Here is a 20083-nt window from a genome sequence, read left to right on the forward strand (position 1 = left end):
AATTTCCATTTACTATGTAACTATTTGGCAGATCTTCGCTGGAAGCAGACTGTAAGTTTTAGTGTAGATTGGGTGCAAAAGATGCATTCTGTATCGGTAGATAACAACAATAACTTTTAATTCACTAAAATTATTTTTAGCCGGGGCGCAATGGCCTGAAATTTGGGAATAATTAGACGAAAAGTTATCAACTATAAGCAATTTGCTAGTTTCCCATAAAGAAGTTTTTGCTATTTAGTAACAGTCTTTTTCTGGTATAATGAACTTGTTGGCAGTATTAAGTCACTAATATAATAGTTTGGTGGGTGGAGATCAGAGCCCTGCAAACCCAGGCCCGACCCGGCCCGGCCCGAATCTCGAGCCGGGCTCTAACCGGGTCGAAACGGGCCGGGCACAAATCGGGCCGGCCCGAACACTGTGAAAGACGGATCGGAAACTAATGTTGGCAGCCTGTGTTAATCGTAATGTGTTTGGCATGGGCGGCGATTAGGGGGGGCAAAGGGGGGCAGTTGCCCCCGCACTTTTTTTAAGTAACCAATTAATGTATATAGTTTCATTTGGAAATGTAACGATTTTGTATGTGTTACTGATTAATAGGAAAAAATGCTGCCATATAATATTTGCTGTTGCGTGAATACGTATTGGTTGTCTTCCCGTGGAGTAAAGAAAGCTACAGTAATTGCGTTTTAATCGCCACAGAAAATAACCCCAAAAAATAACCTATTGGAGCACAATTTCAGCATACTTTTATTACGGTGAAGAGTTCGATCCGTGTACCTTTTCAATTGAGACTTTGGTTCCCGTGAAGGGCTCAGCCATTCTATTAATGGTCCTGGGTTCGTTCCGTGTTTGTCCCTGTGATATCGGGCGCCATTCTCCCCAGTAGCACGCCGACGTGGGACCCATATTTGTGCGACATCGGCCAATGTCGGCGTCGTGGATCTAAACTGGCCCACAATAACCCACCAAGTTCCCATATGGGTCCCACATGGGAACTTGGTGGGCTTGCCGAGGTTGATTTACTGATATGGGTCCCACGTGGGAATTTGGTGGGCTTGCCGATGTTGATTTACCGATATAGGTCCCACGTGGGATATAAATAGGCTTGCCCACCAAAAAGAAAAAAGCATGGAAACATTTCCTTTTTACAATGAATAAATTTGAAACACATGAAATTAACATTTTGATGGTTCTGTGGCAATTATTTGAAAAAGTAATTTTTCGATTCGGCCTCTATCTATGTCGAATCGATGTCGATCGGAGTACGCAGATTGTTTGTCAACTGTTCACAGTTTTAAAACCATAACACCGTATGGCGCCACAAGCGGTGCGAAGCGAGGGAAAAGCAGGAATGACTGTTGTTTGTTGTGGTTTTACCATCAATTCGTATTTATTATTGAAGGTGAGTATTAAAATTATTTTTCTTCCATTAATAGAATGCATATTTTATCTTTGATTTGCATGAACGATGTCGACTATAGATTAAGAGATCCACATAAACTGTTCCAAATAAATTTTGGTTAGTTTATAGTCCGCGCTCGATGCAACAAATCTGGTACTGGTTTTGTTGTTACAGGTGCAAACATGTGTAGATATCACTATACTTAGTCGTGAATAATTTTGATTTATAGTCTTCAGGCATAGGAGGCTCAGGCCGAGACGGCCAAATATTGGAACAAGTTTATTTACTACTTAAAAATGCGTTAAAAAGTACTTTAAATTGAGAGATTATGACAAATGGAGGTACTATCGAGTTATTCACTACCGAATTGGCACATTTTCGCATAGTTTCAGGTTAGGTTAAGATCAGCAAGATTTTACTTCGTATAAAACAGTGGTAGATGCACACGCATCACAACTGATTTGTGTTAAGTACAAGGGACACAGTGTTGATAAATATAACTTGTAACTCAATTTTAAGTAAGTTAATTTACTATTTTGCTCCTTGTACTTAATAAACTTTAGGTGAGCGCATACTTTCGCTGTTCTGCGCAACGTAAGATCTTGAACCCAGCTGTTGGTCTAGGGGAAGAGCATCCGCCTGTCACGCAGCACTTGGGTAGTTCGAACGTGGGTTGGAATCCTGCGCAGGCCTGCCTGAGGCTTTCCTCCCTCCCACAATGCGAAGTACGTTCTCTTGAAAGGCCAGGGCCACTTCCTGTCCAAATCCTAGTTTTACCTGAAGGATCGATCCCTTTTTGTCCTTCCCATGAGTAAATAAATAATCAAAATAAGGTCTTGCCGATTAGGTCATATTAGGTTAGTTTATGTCTGCCACTACGTTGGTTTGCCTGTAACCGCCATTTGAAAACTAGAATTGGCCATGAAAATACAGATTCACACGTAGGTTACTTAGCCTATGATTGTCACTCAGAAACTAGATTTGCCTAAAAACTAGCTAGGTTGGTTAGATCTCTTCTGAAATAACTTACAGGATGATGTGCCAACCATGAAACAAGTTAAGGAAACAGTACAGTGAAGTTCTGGGTAGTGACGTGTAAAACTTGGAAAAGTCATTGAATTTGATCTTGGCAAATAAGTGAGAAAACTGTTTGAATAGTGGACCATGGTAATTGAGTGTGAGTTGATTCAAGTTAACGTTTTGAACGAGTTGTTGAGCTTCCAAGGACGGGACCTACAGTTTTACGTGGGATACAAATTACCTTTATCCCCACAGGAATCTAACCCGGAATCATGGATTATAAGGTAGCAAGTGTTACCACTTATCTACGGGGAACAACCCCTGGGATCAAGCCCAGAACCTCCTGAATGCTACCCACGCTCTACCATTGAGCTACGGTGCTTCAGTGGTTACCGCAAACCTTTTATACATCATGTACAGGTAGCAAACATATTCCAGATACTGTATGAGAGAAACAGTAGGCCGTATAAATACATTGTTAAGGTCGAAACACAGTTAATATAGTGTATAAGGGTTAGATACTAGAGATGCTATATTTTTTATGCGAATAAAAAGCGGGGCAAGTCTGGTCATAACAATTTTAGACGTTCGATGTCGTTGAATTAAAATTTACTTCATTGCCTAAGAAGGGAAGATAAGGAGTAGAGTGGATATATCACATGGATAAAAACGGAGCCTAATGACAAAAATGGTCCAAAATAAGGAAAATAGGAAATGTACTCACGAATAGACAATCAGATTATCTTAAATAATAAGCATCCTCGACGTTATGATTGGAAAATGCACATAGATGAAACAGTAGAGAAGAAAAACAAACGTGACTTTTTTTTTTTTTTTTTACTGTTTCATCTATGTGCATTTTCCGTCCACAACGCTGCGGATGTTTAAGCGAAAGCTACGAAGATAATATGATTGTGTCTATTCCAGGGTTGGCTGGTTTAAACCAAGGTTTAAACTAGCTGTTTTTTTTCTTTTTCAAAAAAACCAACTGGTTTAAGCCAAAAAACGAAAAATGTTCGTAAAAGTGTAAGTGTTGAGTCTGAGCCAAAGTGGACTCAAATAATTCGTATCTTTAATCACTTTTCTTACTGATATGCAAATTAAGTCGTTGTATTTCTTTAATTTCGACCAATAAAAGTCGTTGTTAACTAACTTGAACTAAATTACTGTACTCCGTACTACTTTGAAATTGTCCATATGTAATTCTGTATAATGGTTTCACTTGTGCAACTGTTTATCTTTTTGTTCTTCTGAAATGACTCTTGACAGTTATATTAAGAAGCATGTAAAGATCAGTACAACGTATTTTTATCAGGATTCCTTCGTGAGTGCGTCGGCAGACGTATTGCATTTGTGGCCAATTAGTCCTGGTTCCGAGTTCAAATGGAGGACAATTTCTCTCGGATGTAACTCGAGAAGCGGTTTTTATTCCGCTTTAAGCTTATGTGACCCCTTCCAGTATAACCCGGTTGTTGCATAATAACATCAAGGCGAAACAAACTTATTTCTGTCCATATATGATATGAATATATGGAGCAAATTATTTAAACCAAATAACCTGGTTTAAATAAAAGAAAACTGGTTTAAACCAAAAAAACAGTTTTTTTTTTCAATAAAAACCATGGTTTTTGCCAACCCTGATCTATTCGTGAGTTCACTTCCAGGAATACCGCAAATTAGCTTTGAAAAAACCGTTTAGCGGAGGACCATATGTTTAGCGGTTGTGGGTGAAGAATATAGAGCAGTGAGTTACAGTGGATTCATGATTGGTATCTCTGTTGATAAGGACAGTTTTGTTCAAGTCACTACAGGGAAAATAGTCAAAGTTACTAATATTATTGAGACAAATAGTTCGAATGATCACCCATCCATTTGGTTGATATATTTGGATGTTCCGATAGAAGGTGACTATTATTCCTTCCCATGCAGTTCGCAGTTGGTATTTGTTTATGTGTGGCAAACTGTCGAATAAGATATCCCGTGCTTCCCTTACCTCTGTGACATCAAAATGTATTGTGTGTTTGGAAGAGAAATACGCTGCAGTGTTTTCTCATTCAGGTTTTTTTTTTTTTTTTAAGAGCATATCTGTGGACAGAATCAACATGAGCTCAGGAAGAAAAAAGTTTTGCGTAGCAGCTTTCACTGACGAGGACGGAGCATTAGAAGTTATACCTAGTAAATGGCTTAAAAACGAAAATGAATGCCTTTGGCCTAAGACATCATCCGTTACGCGTATTCAAAATTTTATCAGGGACTGTAAGGAGCCATCTGCTGATTGGACAGTTGTGAACATAAAAATCTATGGACAATCCAGTGAGTACTATTTGTATTTTCTTTTTATCTGTCTCGTTGTGTTTTTGAGTATTTTGAGTCAAAATGTAATATTATTTCACTATTTTCTGCATTGAATAGCAAGATCTATCATACGGAGCAGCCGTGATTCAGTTGGTAGCGCGTTATCTTAGTATTTGGTAGGTCGCAGATTTCAGCCCGGTGGCTGGCCATCCTGACTAGACACCATGTCCGCATTCTGGAAAATCAGGAAAACAAGAAATAAACATAAATGCCAGGGAAATTGCAAGAGGTTGTTTCGGATTACGTTTGTTCCTGTTTTATTCGTTTATAACGGTTACTAACGGTGAACTCACCTGTTCGACGCTCCAGTGTTACAGGTCGAAATTTGTGAGGATATTTTCGTCAAAACAAGGAAAAGTTTAAAGGTTTAATTCCATTGTAATTTGTATACTTGTGACTACAGTTCGAGAAGCTTAGTTGGTAAATAAAACTCATAAAGTAAGCTTGTTCAAATTCATAGCTTCCTGTCACCAGTTGTTTCGTGACAAATATGCTTAAAAAATGTCTTCTATTTTAATACATTGCTGGAATACAGTCTTATTGAAGAAAAAAGAAAAAATGGTGTCCTCTACATTACAAGTTGGTATGAGTTGATATATATTTGTATGACCTAAAATGAACTTTTTATGTTAGGACCTTATATACTAAATTAGCTTTTAGAATCCATGACGTTTCTTATAGGATTCCCAAAGTGCTTTTGAAATAACGTTAAATAAAGTAAATAGTATATGGAAGAAAATAAAGAAGTCAGGGAAAAGTAGCAACTCCAGTCAGAGAAATAAGAAGGATTTTTTCTTTGTGTGTGTGTGTGTTTGTGTTTGTGTTTGTGTTAACTATGCTAGAGTTTTTTCCGGGATCTTATACTCAGTCAAATCAGGCAAATGCTGAATATAGTACCTTAAAGACAAGGCCTGGATAACTCTCTCCAAATCCAGCCTTGCACTATCTTATCGTGAGCAGGAAATGTCAAAGGTACGTTAAATAAAGTTAAAAAATAAATAAATAAAATAAAAATGCTAGTATTCTTAGGCCTTCTATTCTTAGTTCTGTTACAGGCTTTCTTACTCTCGAATTTCAGTCGTGAATAACTTTACATAAACAGGAGTATTTAGTTCGTAAACAGATTTGTTTTATTTGGGATATTCTAATATTTAATGTTTTACAGTTAGCAAAGAAATCACAACTGAGGGTAGATCCATAACCATGTTGCTTTCTTATCGTGTATGGTTTTCATGCCAAGAATAATTTCGCAGCTACTTTCCCTTATCAGTAACTGTAGAATATATGTATTTTTTAACATTTGAGATTCATTTCAAAAAGCTGCAGCAAAGGCTGACAAAGCTTTACTGACTTCAAACGTTAGTAGTGATTCTTCTGACGAAGAAATTTATTCAAGAAGATGTCGCAGAAAGCCACAAAGATATTTGTCTGAAGAGGACAGTGATGACTCATATCCAGGAACTAAGAAAAGACCATATGAAACTTTTAACGAATGTAGTGTTCCAAGTCCCCCAGCACCTATTCGGAAAGGTAATTATATTTTATATTCATGCTAAATATATTTTATATTCATAATTTCGTTCAAGAACACTGCTTGTCTCCTCATATATATATCTCTCTTGATAGTAATTTCAACGCAAATTAAAAGTTTAGCTCGTAGCTGATTTGTTTCATAGGACTATGTATTGAATCGCGTTTTAAATATATATTTTTTTAAATGTGTGAAAGTTAAAATTATCAAGATTTCGTGGGCGATTCTTTATTGCCAGAGAGTTGACCTTCTTTCGCAGTGTTTGTTTCAGAAAAAAATGTTCCGGGGGTTACTCTTAGTATTCGGAGGCACTGAAACCATATATTTCCCTCTGCTGGTTCTATTCCAGTACGTTTTAACCATTTCGTCCGGGGGGGGGGCAAAAAAAACAGGCCTGAAAGAAACACTGTTCTTTCGTATTACTATGCCAGTGCAGACGTTACTTAAATGTGAAACTATATACTATTTTGGAGAAAGTTTATTGCTACTTCGTCTGAAAAACATTCAAAAGTAAGGCTGGCTGAAATAGTAGACAGATAGAAGTAACCTACAATGTTTTATGAACCTCTTGAAAACAATTTATTCGTTAGATGTGCAGAGTAGTTGTTGTAATGTGTACAACAAGCTTGGAGTGAGAAGCCCTAACAACTAAAAATAAGATGTCTAGTTTGTTTATTTTTATAAACAAGTTTTTCAATTTGGCGTCCAAAATTGGCTACTTGCTATATTCAAGCAAGTCTTACGTAACAAATCATTCAGACTCAGATCTAGTCTCAAGTAATTTATTTCTATGAAAAGGCTTGCTAGTTGTTTTTGTTCTTTTTTTTTTAACGAGGTTGTTAATACTTTTCCCTTTTATCGGATAAATGCTATCTTCTCATGATGGTTAACTACAGAAAAACCGGGCTCGTAATGCAAACTGTGTCGTTAAATTGGTTCTATTATGAGTATACATCAATAAATAAATAAATAAATGAAAAATAACGTACACATTAAATATTCATTTAATTATGATAGGGAGTCTATTTAGGACAAGATCAAACAAGCAGATAAACAGCGTTAGTATCTTTTAACGTTGTGAGTTAATGTAATCAATGTACGATTTCTGCTATTTCCGGAGAGGGGGATAAATTCGTCAATAGCTCAAAAAAGTGGGTTTTATTTCCACCATATCCAAGGTTGAGAGGTATTTCGAGAAACAGAGAGGAGGAAGTTCCAGCCATCCCCCTACAGATAGAATACTGGATGTAATCATTGTAACATTTTAAACATGCTTTTAAAACCATAAGTTGTCACCTGCTTATTGTATACCTAACAGTCTAGTAAAAACTGGATGTTTGTATAATTTCATTACTTGCTTTCAGAGTCGCTTGGAGTATCTATAGGAGGAACTGCGGAGGTAAACGTATCATCTATGGTGCACAATTCAAACGGAGGTTGCTCGTCTGCATCACATCGTAAAAGTCCAAACGGACCTTCACCATCCCACTCCCAAATCCAAACTCCATGCAGAATGTCAGCGTCGTCAGTTGCCACTACTTCATGTGCAGATACAGACAGTACCTTCACATCAGCTCGTTTAGGAATTGGCAGTAGTAAGTATCCAAAGATTAAACTGTATTGCTAAGCTTAGTTACGTGTGTCGTCATTATTAAATAACCAAACAAAATGAAGACTATATTGCTTCTTTAGAGACATTTTGAACCCTGCTAGCTCGAGAGTGTGGTAGCACATAGTCAATGCATCGATATTCTCCGACCACTTAGTGTGGCCGCCTTGACCTAGTAGTCTCCGAGATTATCACCAATTTTTGTTAATGAAAAACGAAATTATGGTAAAACTTATGCTTGGAAATTGAAATTGTTATGTTCCAAGCCGTGCGAAGGAAGGGGGGGGGGAGTCCGGACCCTTCTCTTCCTCAAAAATAGATTTTTGTGTAACTAATATAAATTTCGTACTAATTACATTTTAAAACATATATATCATAATAAGATTTACTTTTTACAGTGAAACCTTTAGTGTTTAAGATCTCCTCCGAAAGTATTTCTAGATCCGGCGTTCCTTTCGTAATGGAAGTACTTCTTGGCTTTAAAATTCAGAACATATAATCTGTAATTCTAGTTTTATCACATTTTGTTTTGCAGCGCATCCTGTTGGAATGGTTGCTTTGGAACTATTCTGTTCCATATTAGAGGAGGCTTGTGGGCAAGCGTATGTTAGGAGCGATTAAACTCCCAACCTTTTGAATGCTAAACCGACGGGCTGACGATATAAAGTTTGTACTATGAAACAGAAAAATTTATATTTTTGTACAAAACAGCGTCTTGTTAGTCATTTGTTTTTTCTTACTGCCTGTGCGCAGGTAGCAGACAAAATTGTCAAGTCGACACCGATACGCTCCAGTGTTGCCAGAGTTACTGATTTTGCAGGAGATCTCCTGCTTTTTCTACGTTCTACTGATCTACTGCGAAAGAAAATTAAAAGTGAACAATCTCCTGCTTTTTCCTTATTTCGAGAAGTTAAAGAAATATATTATTATTAATATAGAATTTTCATTTTTTTCCTTATATGAAAGGAGGAAATTTTTCTGTATGCATCCACAAAGCTCTGTACAGCATATAGTTATTGGGCTTTGCTCATCTTCTATATGCATGATGGTAGGCGTTCTTTAATTCTTACTGTAAGATTTACGAGTACGTGCTGTTTAGATTGGTACTTGGGTTGGAAGTGTTTGAACGTCGTTACTCCAATTCCAAAAAATATCTATAGCGTCCCCCCATTTCCTAAAAAAATTATAATAGGCAAAGATAGGCACAAGGGATGGTGCGTCACCCTACCTTTTCAGAACCACTTTTACCCCTGGTTGGAAAAGTAGCTTAGATCACCTCTCCACGATCGTCAGCGAAACACCGTCTTATGTTACGTTTACGTGTGACTGTATCATATAGCTATACTATAGTTAGGTGTATGATAAGACATTTTCCCACCCCACTTTGTTCTTACACTACGTCTTACTTCACACACGTTTGTATCAAACATTATTAATATATCTAAAGGGGGCATGAGGGTCTTTCTATCTCCAAAAGATTACCTTACCATTCGAAAACATTTTGAAGTAATTACAATTCATATTTATGTTTTGCATGTATTGTTTTATTTTGAAATGGAAGTAATAATGAATTCTGGACTGCTTGTTTTGACCACTGTCCCCTTAATAATGACAAAATTTTTCTCTCCCTGGATTTGAACTCAAATGCCGCCGCTTTATTTGTCTACTGCTTTCTCCTGTTTTTTATCTTCGAGTCTTCTGCTTTATCAACTGATCGGTCTGGCAACACTGATACGCCCTCTCGTGGCGCTCCTGGTTTCTTCGCTTGCTTACCAACACACACTCAAGTTTTTATTGTTGCTCTGGCTGAGATTCGAAGGAACCCAAATTAGGCAAATTCCGTTCAGGTGTCTTAATTGTCACACCACAGAGACGCGATCAACGTTCTTTGAATGTTAAGCATTCCTCGCACCCCATTTGAAACCGTTACTCTGCTAGTATCGATATTTAGACATTGTTCCATATACGGAGGCTCTGCAGAGAAACATTGGAGCATATCATTCTTATACTACATTAAGTTGAAAGTTGAAATATCAAATGTAACTGCATTCTCTCGCAACAGGAGTTTTTGCAGTAACCTTTTTCAGCAGAACTTCCGTATACGGTAGAATGCCTAGATATTGACACGAGCAGGCTATTTTATTCCATTAAGACACTTGAAATGCTCTACAGACATATAAAATTGACCCAAATGTGGTGTAATGATTAGGAAAGCCCTCAAATAGCAATTAGTAGTTTTCTTGCAATAGACTTAAAAAAAATAAAATAAAAATAAAACTGTTTATGCATTGATTATGAAGCTTTTATCAATATGTGATTTAAAATTCATCCCGTATGTTGCTGTGGGTATCGACTTCAGGGTCAATATGAGCTATGTGCCGGTCAGAACCTAGATGACTTTTGTTAATGGTAGTTGCGGCACACACTATCTTAATGTAGAATAAAAAATATTTCAAACAATGTGTACCATTGCCTCCTTGGTCTTGTATTAATTTACTTTTTTTTCTTTCTTTTGATATTTCAGCCGTTGAAAAAATATTCCAGTTACTGCAGAGAATCCAGCTAGATATGAAACATCTCAAATGTAAAGTTGATAAAATGGAAGCCAAAATACATGAGCTGCACCAAGTTCCCTGTAGTGGTAAAGAAGCTTTGCAATCTATAGAAAATGCAAACCTGCTAGCTGACAAGCTCCCTTTACGCAGTTTGTCTATGGTTCACAATTTAGAAGAAGATTTAAAAGACAGAGAGATGGCTTCAAAATTGGTGAGTGATATTCTTAAGTTCGTATTGACACGAAGTATTTGTAAATATCCTTCAGGTATTGTTTGAAAAAGAAAACTTTTATTCTTTAAAAATAGATCTCGTGGCCAGATGCTTTTTCGGATGTACAGGTTGTTAAAATTATGCGTACCAAACAATGTAGGGGTGGGTACCTGACATGGAAACAAGAAAATGCTTTGTGACATGTGCATACCGATCAATAGGTTGGGAGATGCAGGCCGTCGAAAGCGTGGGAAAATAAATTTCAGAAGCCTAAAATTCAAACACTGTCCAATCAACGTAGAGAGTGCAGCTTCATATCTCATAAAGGAAGTCGTTGCTGTTCTATTGCAAAAATGCATGTTTCAAAATTCAGCAATGCATACAAAATTAATTTTACAAGGTGATGGTAAGCCGACAATGACTTACACTTCGGCTTTTCGGTGCCTTTGAAGAGTCCTTTCGCACGCAATGCACATTCTTTTAACATGCATTTTTATATAGAACAGGTATGACTTCTTTTATGAGATATGTCATGAGCCTATAACATTGCTGCGTACATGTACGGTACATCAGCCAAACTGGATTGGAGATGACGTATTTTTTTTATTTTTATGTATTTTATTTATTTTTTAATCCAAAGCTGATTGTGACGTATTCTTAATAATACACTTTCAAATCAACTATTTCTCTAGCGGTAGCAGTTTGGACTGTGAATTCTTAGGACTTATAATTTAGGTGTCCATATTGGATCTTAAATACTACTACTACTACCAATAATAATGCAATCCAATACTAGTTCGAAAATCTTGCTTTCACTGTATAGCACCTTCGTGTTTCAACAACAAAATCATAAGGTAGGATGGTATACGGTTTCCTCGTGTCGTAGACATGTCTACAGTTATGCCTTGTTTGGCAATACCGGTACCATCTTCTACAACCTTTCCAACCATCCGCGGGTTCTCATAAAAATTAAGTGTTGAAGGGCAACTTCCACAGGTGCATGGATTCTCCAAGCCTTCGCTTTGCAAATAATTGAGAAGTCCCTTCACTTTTCGGGAATTCGGGAAGTCCTGGATACTTTCTTTGAAGTTCTCTAGCACCCATCTCCACCTTGGTAAGTGGAATCAGTGACTATGATGATGTCACGGTTTTGCAGGAAGCGAACTTGTAAGACAAACGGGCAATACGATCTCAGCAATTCTCGACTTCATCTGCAATCATTTAAAGTAGTCTTAGTGTATTTTAGTGACCTGTGCAGAAAATATAGAAGATTGTTCAGAATGGAGAACTGCATGAACGAATGTTACATAATTTTTAATGCTTGATGACAAAATAAAATTTTATTTCATATTGCTGTTGTATTTCATATGGTAATGTACTAACTATGTTTTTTTTTTTTTTAGTGTCATTATCTTTCCAATGGGCGTGGAGAGGACTACAAAAAACTGACATTGTCCATTCTGAAGACAGCATTTTCGAGGGACGTCGCAATGAAATTTAGCATTGACGGATTACGTGGGAAGGAAAAATTTTGTGGATTACAACTGTTCCATGTAGTTATAGGTACGTCATGTACAAATTGTATTTCATTGGGCAAAAGTCATCCAGGTCTAGTTTTAAAAGTAGTATCCCAGGATTTCTTTGTGTAAGAGTAAAATCGCTGGAAAAGTCTCATTAGGAATGTGTATTTAATGAAAAGTCCTAGTCTACGTGGGCCCAGGCGTTTTTATTTATTTATTTATTTATTTATTTTTTTATTGAGAAAGTACGGTATAAGTGCCTGAATACACCATTCGATTTTTATCGCTCGATAATAGACATACGACATGGTTATACAATGATTTAAATCAGCCTGTTCCTGTGCATTTGATTACGATTAGGGATCGAACGAGACTGACAGAAGAATTACTAAGTTTGATTTAGTTCAGTGAAACTTTTGTATAGCGGACACAAATAGGGAATATAACTGTCCTATTATTGGGAAATGTCCGCTATTAAAAAAAAATTACAGTATAAACTTAACGTACTACTCGTATAAGCAACATAACGTAGGCAAAATGTCTTTCTGTTTAATAATGAGCTAATACAGTTTTTTTTTTTTCCTATAGTATTATGTTCGGACAGAATACTCTTTCTCTCTTCGAAATTAACAACTTGCAGCAAGGCAAATAGACAAAGATTAAATAAACTTTTGCTGAAAATGGATACTAAACTAAATGCATGTTGAAAACAAATAAATGGAGACATTTGCGTTCGATTATCACATCCAACAATGCGCGGTACATTAACGATCCTGCCTATTATTGCTTGAAATTCAAGAAAATAACAAAGCTTTATTTCAGGCTGTCCGTTAGTTGGAAGTTCTACATAGACGCTGGGGAATAGTTTTCAGTATCCGCGTCCGTTATTGAGAATGTCAGCTATTCAGAAGTAATTTTCACATTGCACCCAATGTATTTCTGCCAGGAAATTGAAAACTGTCCGTTATTTTGAGATGTCCGTTAGAAATTTTACTGTAAATATAATTTCTATGCGTCGTATAAAAGTCTAATGAAGTCGAAACAACACATTTATCCTTCGATTTTTGTCGTGCGACGAATATGGAATGGTTTAAACAGGTAGTAAAGTGACCTCACTTCAAGATATGTGCACTAGATTCACGCCACGATGTAGTTCGGGGCCCCTAATAATTTTAGGTCCTAGCATTCTGCCGTTCACGGATGAGACTGAGGAAAAGCCCTATTCGCGATGGTGTCGCTGATTCGCCTGTGCAGGATCTGAGTTCCTAAAGAATTTTGTTATATATATATATATATATATACTAGAGTCTAATTTCATCTTTCGGATGTATGGCGTTTTTTAGTATATATTTTTAGGAATTTTGGAGGGGGATTACTAGCAGTGAAATCCTTTGTTTAGGTGCCATTCTCGCATTATCCTAGTAAAAGTAAAGCTTGCGGTAATATCTCCCATACCCCGTCCTCGTAACTCTGGTATCATTGTTTTCCTTGTTTATGCCTCTGAAAGAAGTTGTAATTTTCTGTCAATCGCACCGTGCAAGTGAATTTTCAATTTTTGACTTGAAACGAGTGGATATTCTGAGCCATCCACATATCGTTTTCCACTCCCTACTTCCTCTGTTTGACACCGAACGACAATGTCCTGTTAGATTAGCCTTTCGAGCACGTAATAATGCGCTCATGCGTACAATGGATGTTTTTTGTGCAATGTATAAAAGGTTTCTTTCTATTTTAGGAGAAAGTTATATTTTCGTTCGAATTTTATTTATGTAACTTCAAAATTAATCTGTTATTTCTCAATGATGACATTTGCTATTTAAATGTGTAGTCCCTTCTGGTGATACAGTATTATTGCATTGAGTTTTTACCATTTTTTCTTCTTCAGGAGCAGTACAACTCCGATTTCCTGATATACAAACTAGCGACATTGTCCGACGGATTGGGAAAGTCTTAAGTGGTTCACGAGATTGGGATGGCTATAGATGTAATCGGAGAAGAGAACAGGCTCAAGACTTAGGGGAAGATGCACAGTCGTTCCGCGGGGAACCCGCAAGAGTCCAAGGACCACTTGAATTCACCTTGCAGAGTCGCCCCGGAGAGAAAGCCGTGGGGTGATCGGTCCCGCGGCTAGTTGTGGTCAACCCTCAGCAGCGTGTCCGATATAAACAAACTTATATGAACGAAATGTCTTATTGTAAATAAAATAGTAGACAATAATATGTTAAAGTACAAGAGAATTATAAACTTCATGAAAGTAACCGTTATTAATAGTTTTTTTTTAATTTATCACAGTAACTTTCAGTTCGCTAATTTGCAGAAATATTTCCTAGTGATACATTTTTATAAGTTTTATGTTGTATTTTACTGCAAAGAACCTATCCAAATTAAAACTTTATAGTGGCATGCATATTTTACTGAATATAATGAGCTTTCCGAACTTCCGTGCTGTCTGTGTAAGTGTAAGGGATGAGTCCACACTACAGACCAGTGTGCGAATTAACGGATATTTTACAGTGGGATTAAAAAAAAAAAAAACTTTTGAGAAGTTAAAATTTATGGGAAACTAATAATTTACAGAAGAAAAGAACTTCCTAAATTTTCTCTAAATTATTTCAGGTTAAGTAGAAAGATAAATATTATCTGCATAGTTTCTTTAATTATATATTAGTTTCCCTAGTCGGGATGTGTAGCGGAAAAATTCAATGTTTGAAATAAATTTATTTACAGTGGCTTTTGTTGACGTAGAGTGTATATGATTTTTACGTGTTTAATTTTATTATACATATGATATATTGACATAAGGGTCAGGAAAATAGCCACTTATCAGTGAACCCTTTTTTGAATAAACTAAATAGTTTCCACACGTCGCGGAACAAGAGCTGGTTCCTTCTTCAGTGGAAGGAAACAATGATGTATATGAAGAGTACGCGTTAAGAACAGTGAAGGTCACATTTTGAATATGCTCAAAAAATATTTTCTCCACACCAAAAGATGCAAAATAGTTGGTGAAAACAGGGCGTAGTCCACTCGCGAATGTACACGTGAGCGAATTACGACGTGTTTTCACCATCTTAATTATACATTTTGGTGCTGAGAAAGAATTTTCTGAGCATTTTAAAACGTGCCCTTCATAGTCCTTCCTGCGAACTCTTCATATGGAATGAAACAAAATGGTGAAGACAGTGTCAACGTTTGGTAACTATTAAGTTGATGCAAGAGAAGATTCACTCATTTTTTATGTTGTTTCTATATTAATGATAATAAGTTACGTGTTTAAAAGTATTTATTTCCATTCGTTATGTTGGAAACAGCAAAACAATTGTACAATATATACCTCTATGCAATGAGTGAAGTTCACGATAAAAAAAAAAAAAGTTAGGGAATATGTTTTGTGTAAATTTTATTTTAATTATTTTTTTAAAAAATAAAAATGTGCATACTTCAATCTGAAAATGTTTTTATTATATACTGTTTTGTTTAGTCTAAATACTGCATCTCTGAAACACGCTAAATGTCCGACCGCCCTCTTGGATCCGCCATAGATAGAAGTGCGGCAAAACTACTTGCACCATTGACATTTTGAAAAAATGTCAGATGTATCCGATGTCATTTTCTATTATTTTCATTAGAAAAACATAACTTGAATCCAAAATGGTGGACAAGCATGTAGCGTGCGCCAGAGATGCAGTACATGGCCCTATTCAAATCTGATATGGTGACATATCCATCTGGTGTTAAATCTGTAAAAATTATATGGTCACATCTGGTTTACCGATGTGGGTGGGATCTCCCACCCAGATCTTCCCCATACCCACATTGTCATTTTAGCTTCCATGGTTAACCGATGTAGCTCTATATGGGTCCAACCCAGATCTACAACATGCAATACAAAAGAACATATCCGCACTCAGGTTTGAATAAAACTTTTCATATTTAATCATTTAGTGTGAAAAGAAATAGGCTGAGCTCGTACGTTTCGCAATTGTGTATAGAAGCTGGACGATCAGAAATGTCGCCTATTCTATGTTCCTTGTGAAAAGTACTGGGCGATTCAAATACATTTGAATAGCTCCGTTCTTTTTACAATGAACATATAGAGCTACATCGGTTAACCATGGGAGCTAGAACGACGATGTGGGTATGGAGGAGATCTGGGTGGTTCAACATAGATTCCACATCGGTCAACCAGGGAGCTAGAACGACGATGTGGGTATAGGGAAGGTCTAGATGGGCCGACATGGATCCCACATAGAACCACATCGATCAACTATGGGAGCTAGAACGAAGATATGGGTTCAGTGAAGATCTGGGTGGTTCAACATAGATCCCACATAGGTCAACTAGGGAGCTCGAACGACGATGTGGGTATGGGGCAGATCTAGATGGGCCGACATTGATCCCACATAGGCCGGTATTGTTCAACAAGGGACCAAGATCGATTATGTTGATATAAGGCAGATCTAGATGGGGCTACATGGATTAATGTGGGGCCAACATTGATCTGGAAGAATCCACATGGGACCCACATAGATCAACATCGACGCCGATGTCCATCGACATAGATTTGCCGATATTGGCCAATGTCGAAAAAATGTTTGCCATTCTGCATCGATCGTCATCGACAGCGACATCGATCCCACCAAAAATTCCCATGTTGATCGACATCGGCCCATCAACTGTGCTACTGGGGCTATTACGGTTCTGGGTTCGAGCAGCATAGCGCTGCATGGTGCACACCGTCCTCAATCGGCCTCCGTGAAGAACTCCCTATTCCCTGCCCGCAAATAATACAGCTTTGCACTATTTTATTCACGGGTACGGAAAGTTCGTCCCCACGACGATCGCTTAAGGAAGGTGCAATACACCTCACCGTTACGGTCCAGATTCGGACGGGAACCACCTGGGTGAAGATCTAAGACGTATTGCGAAAATAGACGAGAGCATCGCCTACTTTCAAGAACCATGCGCAGGTTATCCAACAATCACCTTCTTATTACGTCATGCAATCTGTAAAAGAAAAACTGACAAATTTATATCTTATTGTGCCATTTATTTAAAATGAATAAACGTACCTGAGATAAACAATCTTTCCCTTACATTATTCGCCCCGTTTACGTAATGAGTTCATAAGTGCACTTTATTACTCACTTCGTTATATTGTCCGCCATGGCTTGATGAAAGACGTGATCACATTTTAGGTTGGAACACTATATATCCGTCGAATCCACTGACCAAGATCGTCCTTTCTTCCAATATTGAGAATTTAGTAGACGGTTATTGCAAGTGAACACATTGATGACATTATGTCGTGGTTTTGATCAGGAGTTGACCAGTTTTGCAAAATTTTTGTGTTGGTCGATTACTACATGTCCGTTGCGTTTTAGTACCACCTTCCAAGTCCTTTGTGCTTTCTTTTTAGTCTCCAACACGCCCCCTCGTTGTTATAAAATACCACTTGGGGCTAATTTGTTTTGATAATGAGTAGCATAAGAATTGCCAAAATGTTCAAGTTAATAATACTGTTTTCGTTAATAATTTCTACATATTCGAAGACAGTGACGAATGTCTAAATTACAAGGTAACTAATATTTCACTTAAAACAACATCTGAGGACGAGATAATGTAGTGATCAGCAAAATAGCTGAGTCACTCACATTCACACACACCAACACAACACAACGAAAAACTAGTTGTCCTCTCATAACTTTCCTCTTCCTCTTCTTCTATCCTGTCTTTTAACACCACTAGGCGGCAGCACAATCAACAAGAAGCATACACTGCACAAAGTGTACGAATTCAGACGAACGTCGCATCACGCTCTAACGCAGAATTTGCGTTTATACGAAAAATATTATAAGCAGAATTTTGGTACAGTTACATTGGCGGTCGAAAGGAATGTACGTGCGCCATTGGATAATGGTAAACGTTCAAGAACCCTGACTGTAATTCCACTTCAACACTCACCACTGTTCCAAAGTGAAGACGAGCATTAGTTCACAATGAAGTTTATAAGAACTTTCGCCGAGTTACACTTCATCAGATGAAAAAGTTTCATTAAGTTTCATTTAACGTAGAAAAACGACAAACGCGTGGGGCATTTATACTCTTACATAAAAGTTTCATGGGGCTTTAATATGTAAAGTCTTTAAAGTTCTTTTTTTTTTTTTTTTTTTTTTTTTTTTTTTTACATTCGGCACTGCTACTAAATTAAACATTTATAGGTGCATGACTCACAATTAATATTCAAATAATTCTCATGATATACCTTTAATATGCAAATTACTATATTGCTATATGCGCTCTTACCATTGAAAATTAACACAAACATTATATGAAATCATGGCATTATTTAGAAGTAAAATATTCACATTACTTACTTTACGATATTATACGAAAACTATAGAACACGAACAAATAATTATCATGGACAGCTCAACTTTTCAACAAACAGATAAAACAAATATTATTTGAATAATATATTTCAATATTTCACGAAAGTAAATGAACAAACTTATTCTACACACATGATATTTAAATTGCATAAATGACAAAACATACTTGCGTTTCTCAAGCTATTCTGACAAAAAGGTTACAAAAACAAAATTGTTATTCACAAATACAAAGATTACACATCATTTAAACAAATAACTACATGAAACAAATTTATTACCACTCTATTGTACTGTAACAATAAGAGTGAGGCCAGATAGAAGTAAGTCTGCCACACTTTTACGCTAATAAGCGCCTATCCACTTAAGTTTTTAAGTCTCCCTTCCCCATTATACATTTATATTATTATTATCCCACCCCTTTGGAATGGCAACAAGACCTTCTAGTGAGGTAGGAATATAAAACAACATAGAAAAATGTACCCAAAGGTTAAAAATAAATGAAAGGGGGGGGGGAGGTTGCCATTCATAATTCAATTCTCGTGTCACAGTGTTCCACTGACACATAAAAACTTACTTTTACTCTGACTACATCAGAGCATATCATCATTTATATTCTTAATAACACATGAATGCTATACAATTCACCTCGTACATAAGGTGTTTTAAAATTTTACAGTTAGCCTTGATGACTTATCACAAAGCATCAACAAGACAATACAATTATTCATGTAAACGAGTTTTTTTTTTTTTTTTTTTTTTACATGTCACGTCTGTTTAGCTTAGGATTCAGCAAATGATTTAAAGCTATCACAAGAGTACGATATCGACAATCTAACTTGTCGTTTAAATATTGCAAATATGTATCACATTTCAATAGTTCTTTCAACAACAACTGAACATTAAACTTATTACTTTCGCTCTCGTTGAAAACAGACAAACTAACTTTCGTTATATTCAAAGAATTTACATTTACTAAAGTTTCTGGCTCACAAGAATCGGTTTTTTCACTATTTTCTTTTACAGAATCAAATTCTTTTTCATGAATATGTTTCTTAGCTAATTCTAACCAGATGTTCCTAGTTTTTTGAGTGGGTCTCCACACTCTCATACGATCAATAGAATGTACGCCACAAGATTCTCCAGTTAAAGGATCTACAAGCTCAAAAACTTTGTCTGAAATTTTGTTTTTACAAAACAGTGAACCTTTAAAAACAATTTTTTTTTTTTTTTTTTTTTTTTTTTTTACAATTTCGACAATTCCAAAATCATTGCAAATATCCTATATTACCAATAAACAATCCGGCAGAAGGTAACCATGTATTTAACCTACGCCTACTTTTGGTTTCTCTAACTCAGAAGTAATTTTGTACGGCTTCATTTGCCAAAACATCGTGTACGTAAAATCACAAATGATTAAGTGGTTTCTAATTACAGCTTTACTTTTAGAACGCATCGTATTTATACTCGCACTTTGTTTTTCAACGCTGG

The 20083-nt window shown here is 36.6% G+C and overlaps 2 protein-coding genes across 6 annotated transcripts in view; one reads left to right on the plus strand and one right to left on the minus strand.

Annotated features, from left to right (window-relative positions):
* The window catches only part of LOC145678343 (very long-chain-fatty-acid--CoA ligase bubblegum-like), a 140798-nt gene that overhangs the window by 87130 nt on the left and 33585 nt on the right, over window positions 1-20083 (minus strand). The window lies entirely within an intron of this gene.
* Window positions 1249-15605, plus strand: LOC145678342 (uncharacterized). 2 transcript variants are annotated; one of them, XM_081748375.1, is made up of 7 exons: window positions 1251-1402; window positions 4501-4735; window positions 6083-6307; window positions 7673-7903; window positions 10442-10683; window positions 12087-12246; window positions 14089-15605. In XM_081748375.1, the coding sequence occupies exons 1-7, from the start codon at window positions 1313-1315 to the stop codon at window positions 14316-14318; spliced, it is 1413 nt and encodes a 470-aa protein (XP_081604501.1). In that variant the 5' UTR covers window positions 1251-1312; the 3' UTR covers window positions 14319-15605. The 2 variants fall into 2 exon arrangements, with proteins under 2 accessions (XP_081604502.1, XP_081604501.1); XM_081748376.1 differs by lacking the exon at window positions 12087-12246 and having other exon boundaries at window positions 1249-1402; window positions 14089-14292.

This window comes from Thermobia domestica, chromosome 2, assembly GCF_964235325.1.
Source record: "Thermobia domestica chromosome 2, izTheDome1.hap1.1, whole genome shotgun sequence".
Taxonomy (NCBI): Eukaryota; Metazoa; Arthropoda; class Insecta; order Zygentoma; family Lepismatidae; genus Thermobia; species Thermobia domestica.

Bases quoted from the DNA above. Each gene is read 5' to 3' on its own strand.
- LOC145678342 (XM_081748375.1), top strand. From the start codon at position 1,313: ATGGCGCCACAAGCGGTGCGAAGCGAGGGAAAAGCAGGAATGACTGTT. The intron at 1,403-4,500 runs GTGAGTATTAAA...TTTTTTTTTAAG, and splicing joins ATTCGTATTTATTATTGAAG to AGCATATCTGTGGACAGAAT. The intron at 4,736-6,082 runs GTGAGTACTATT...TTAACATTTGAG, and splicing joins AAAAATCTATGGACAATCCA to ATTCATTTCAAAAAGCTGCA.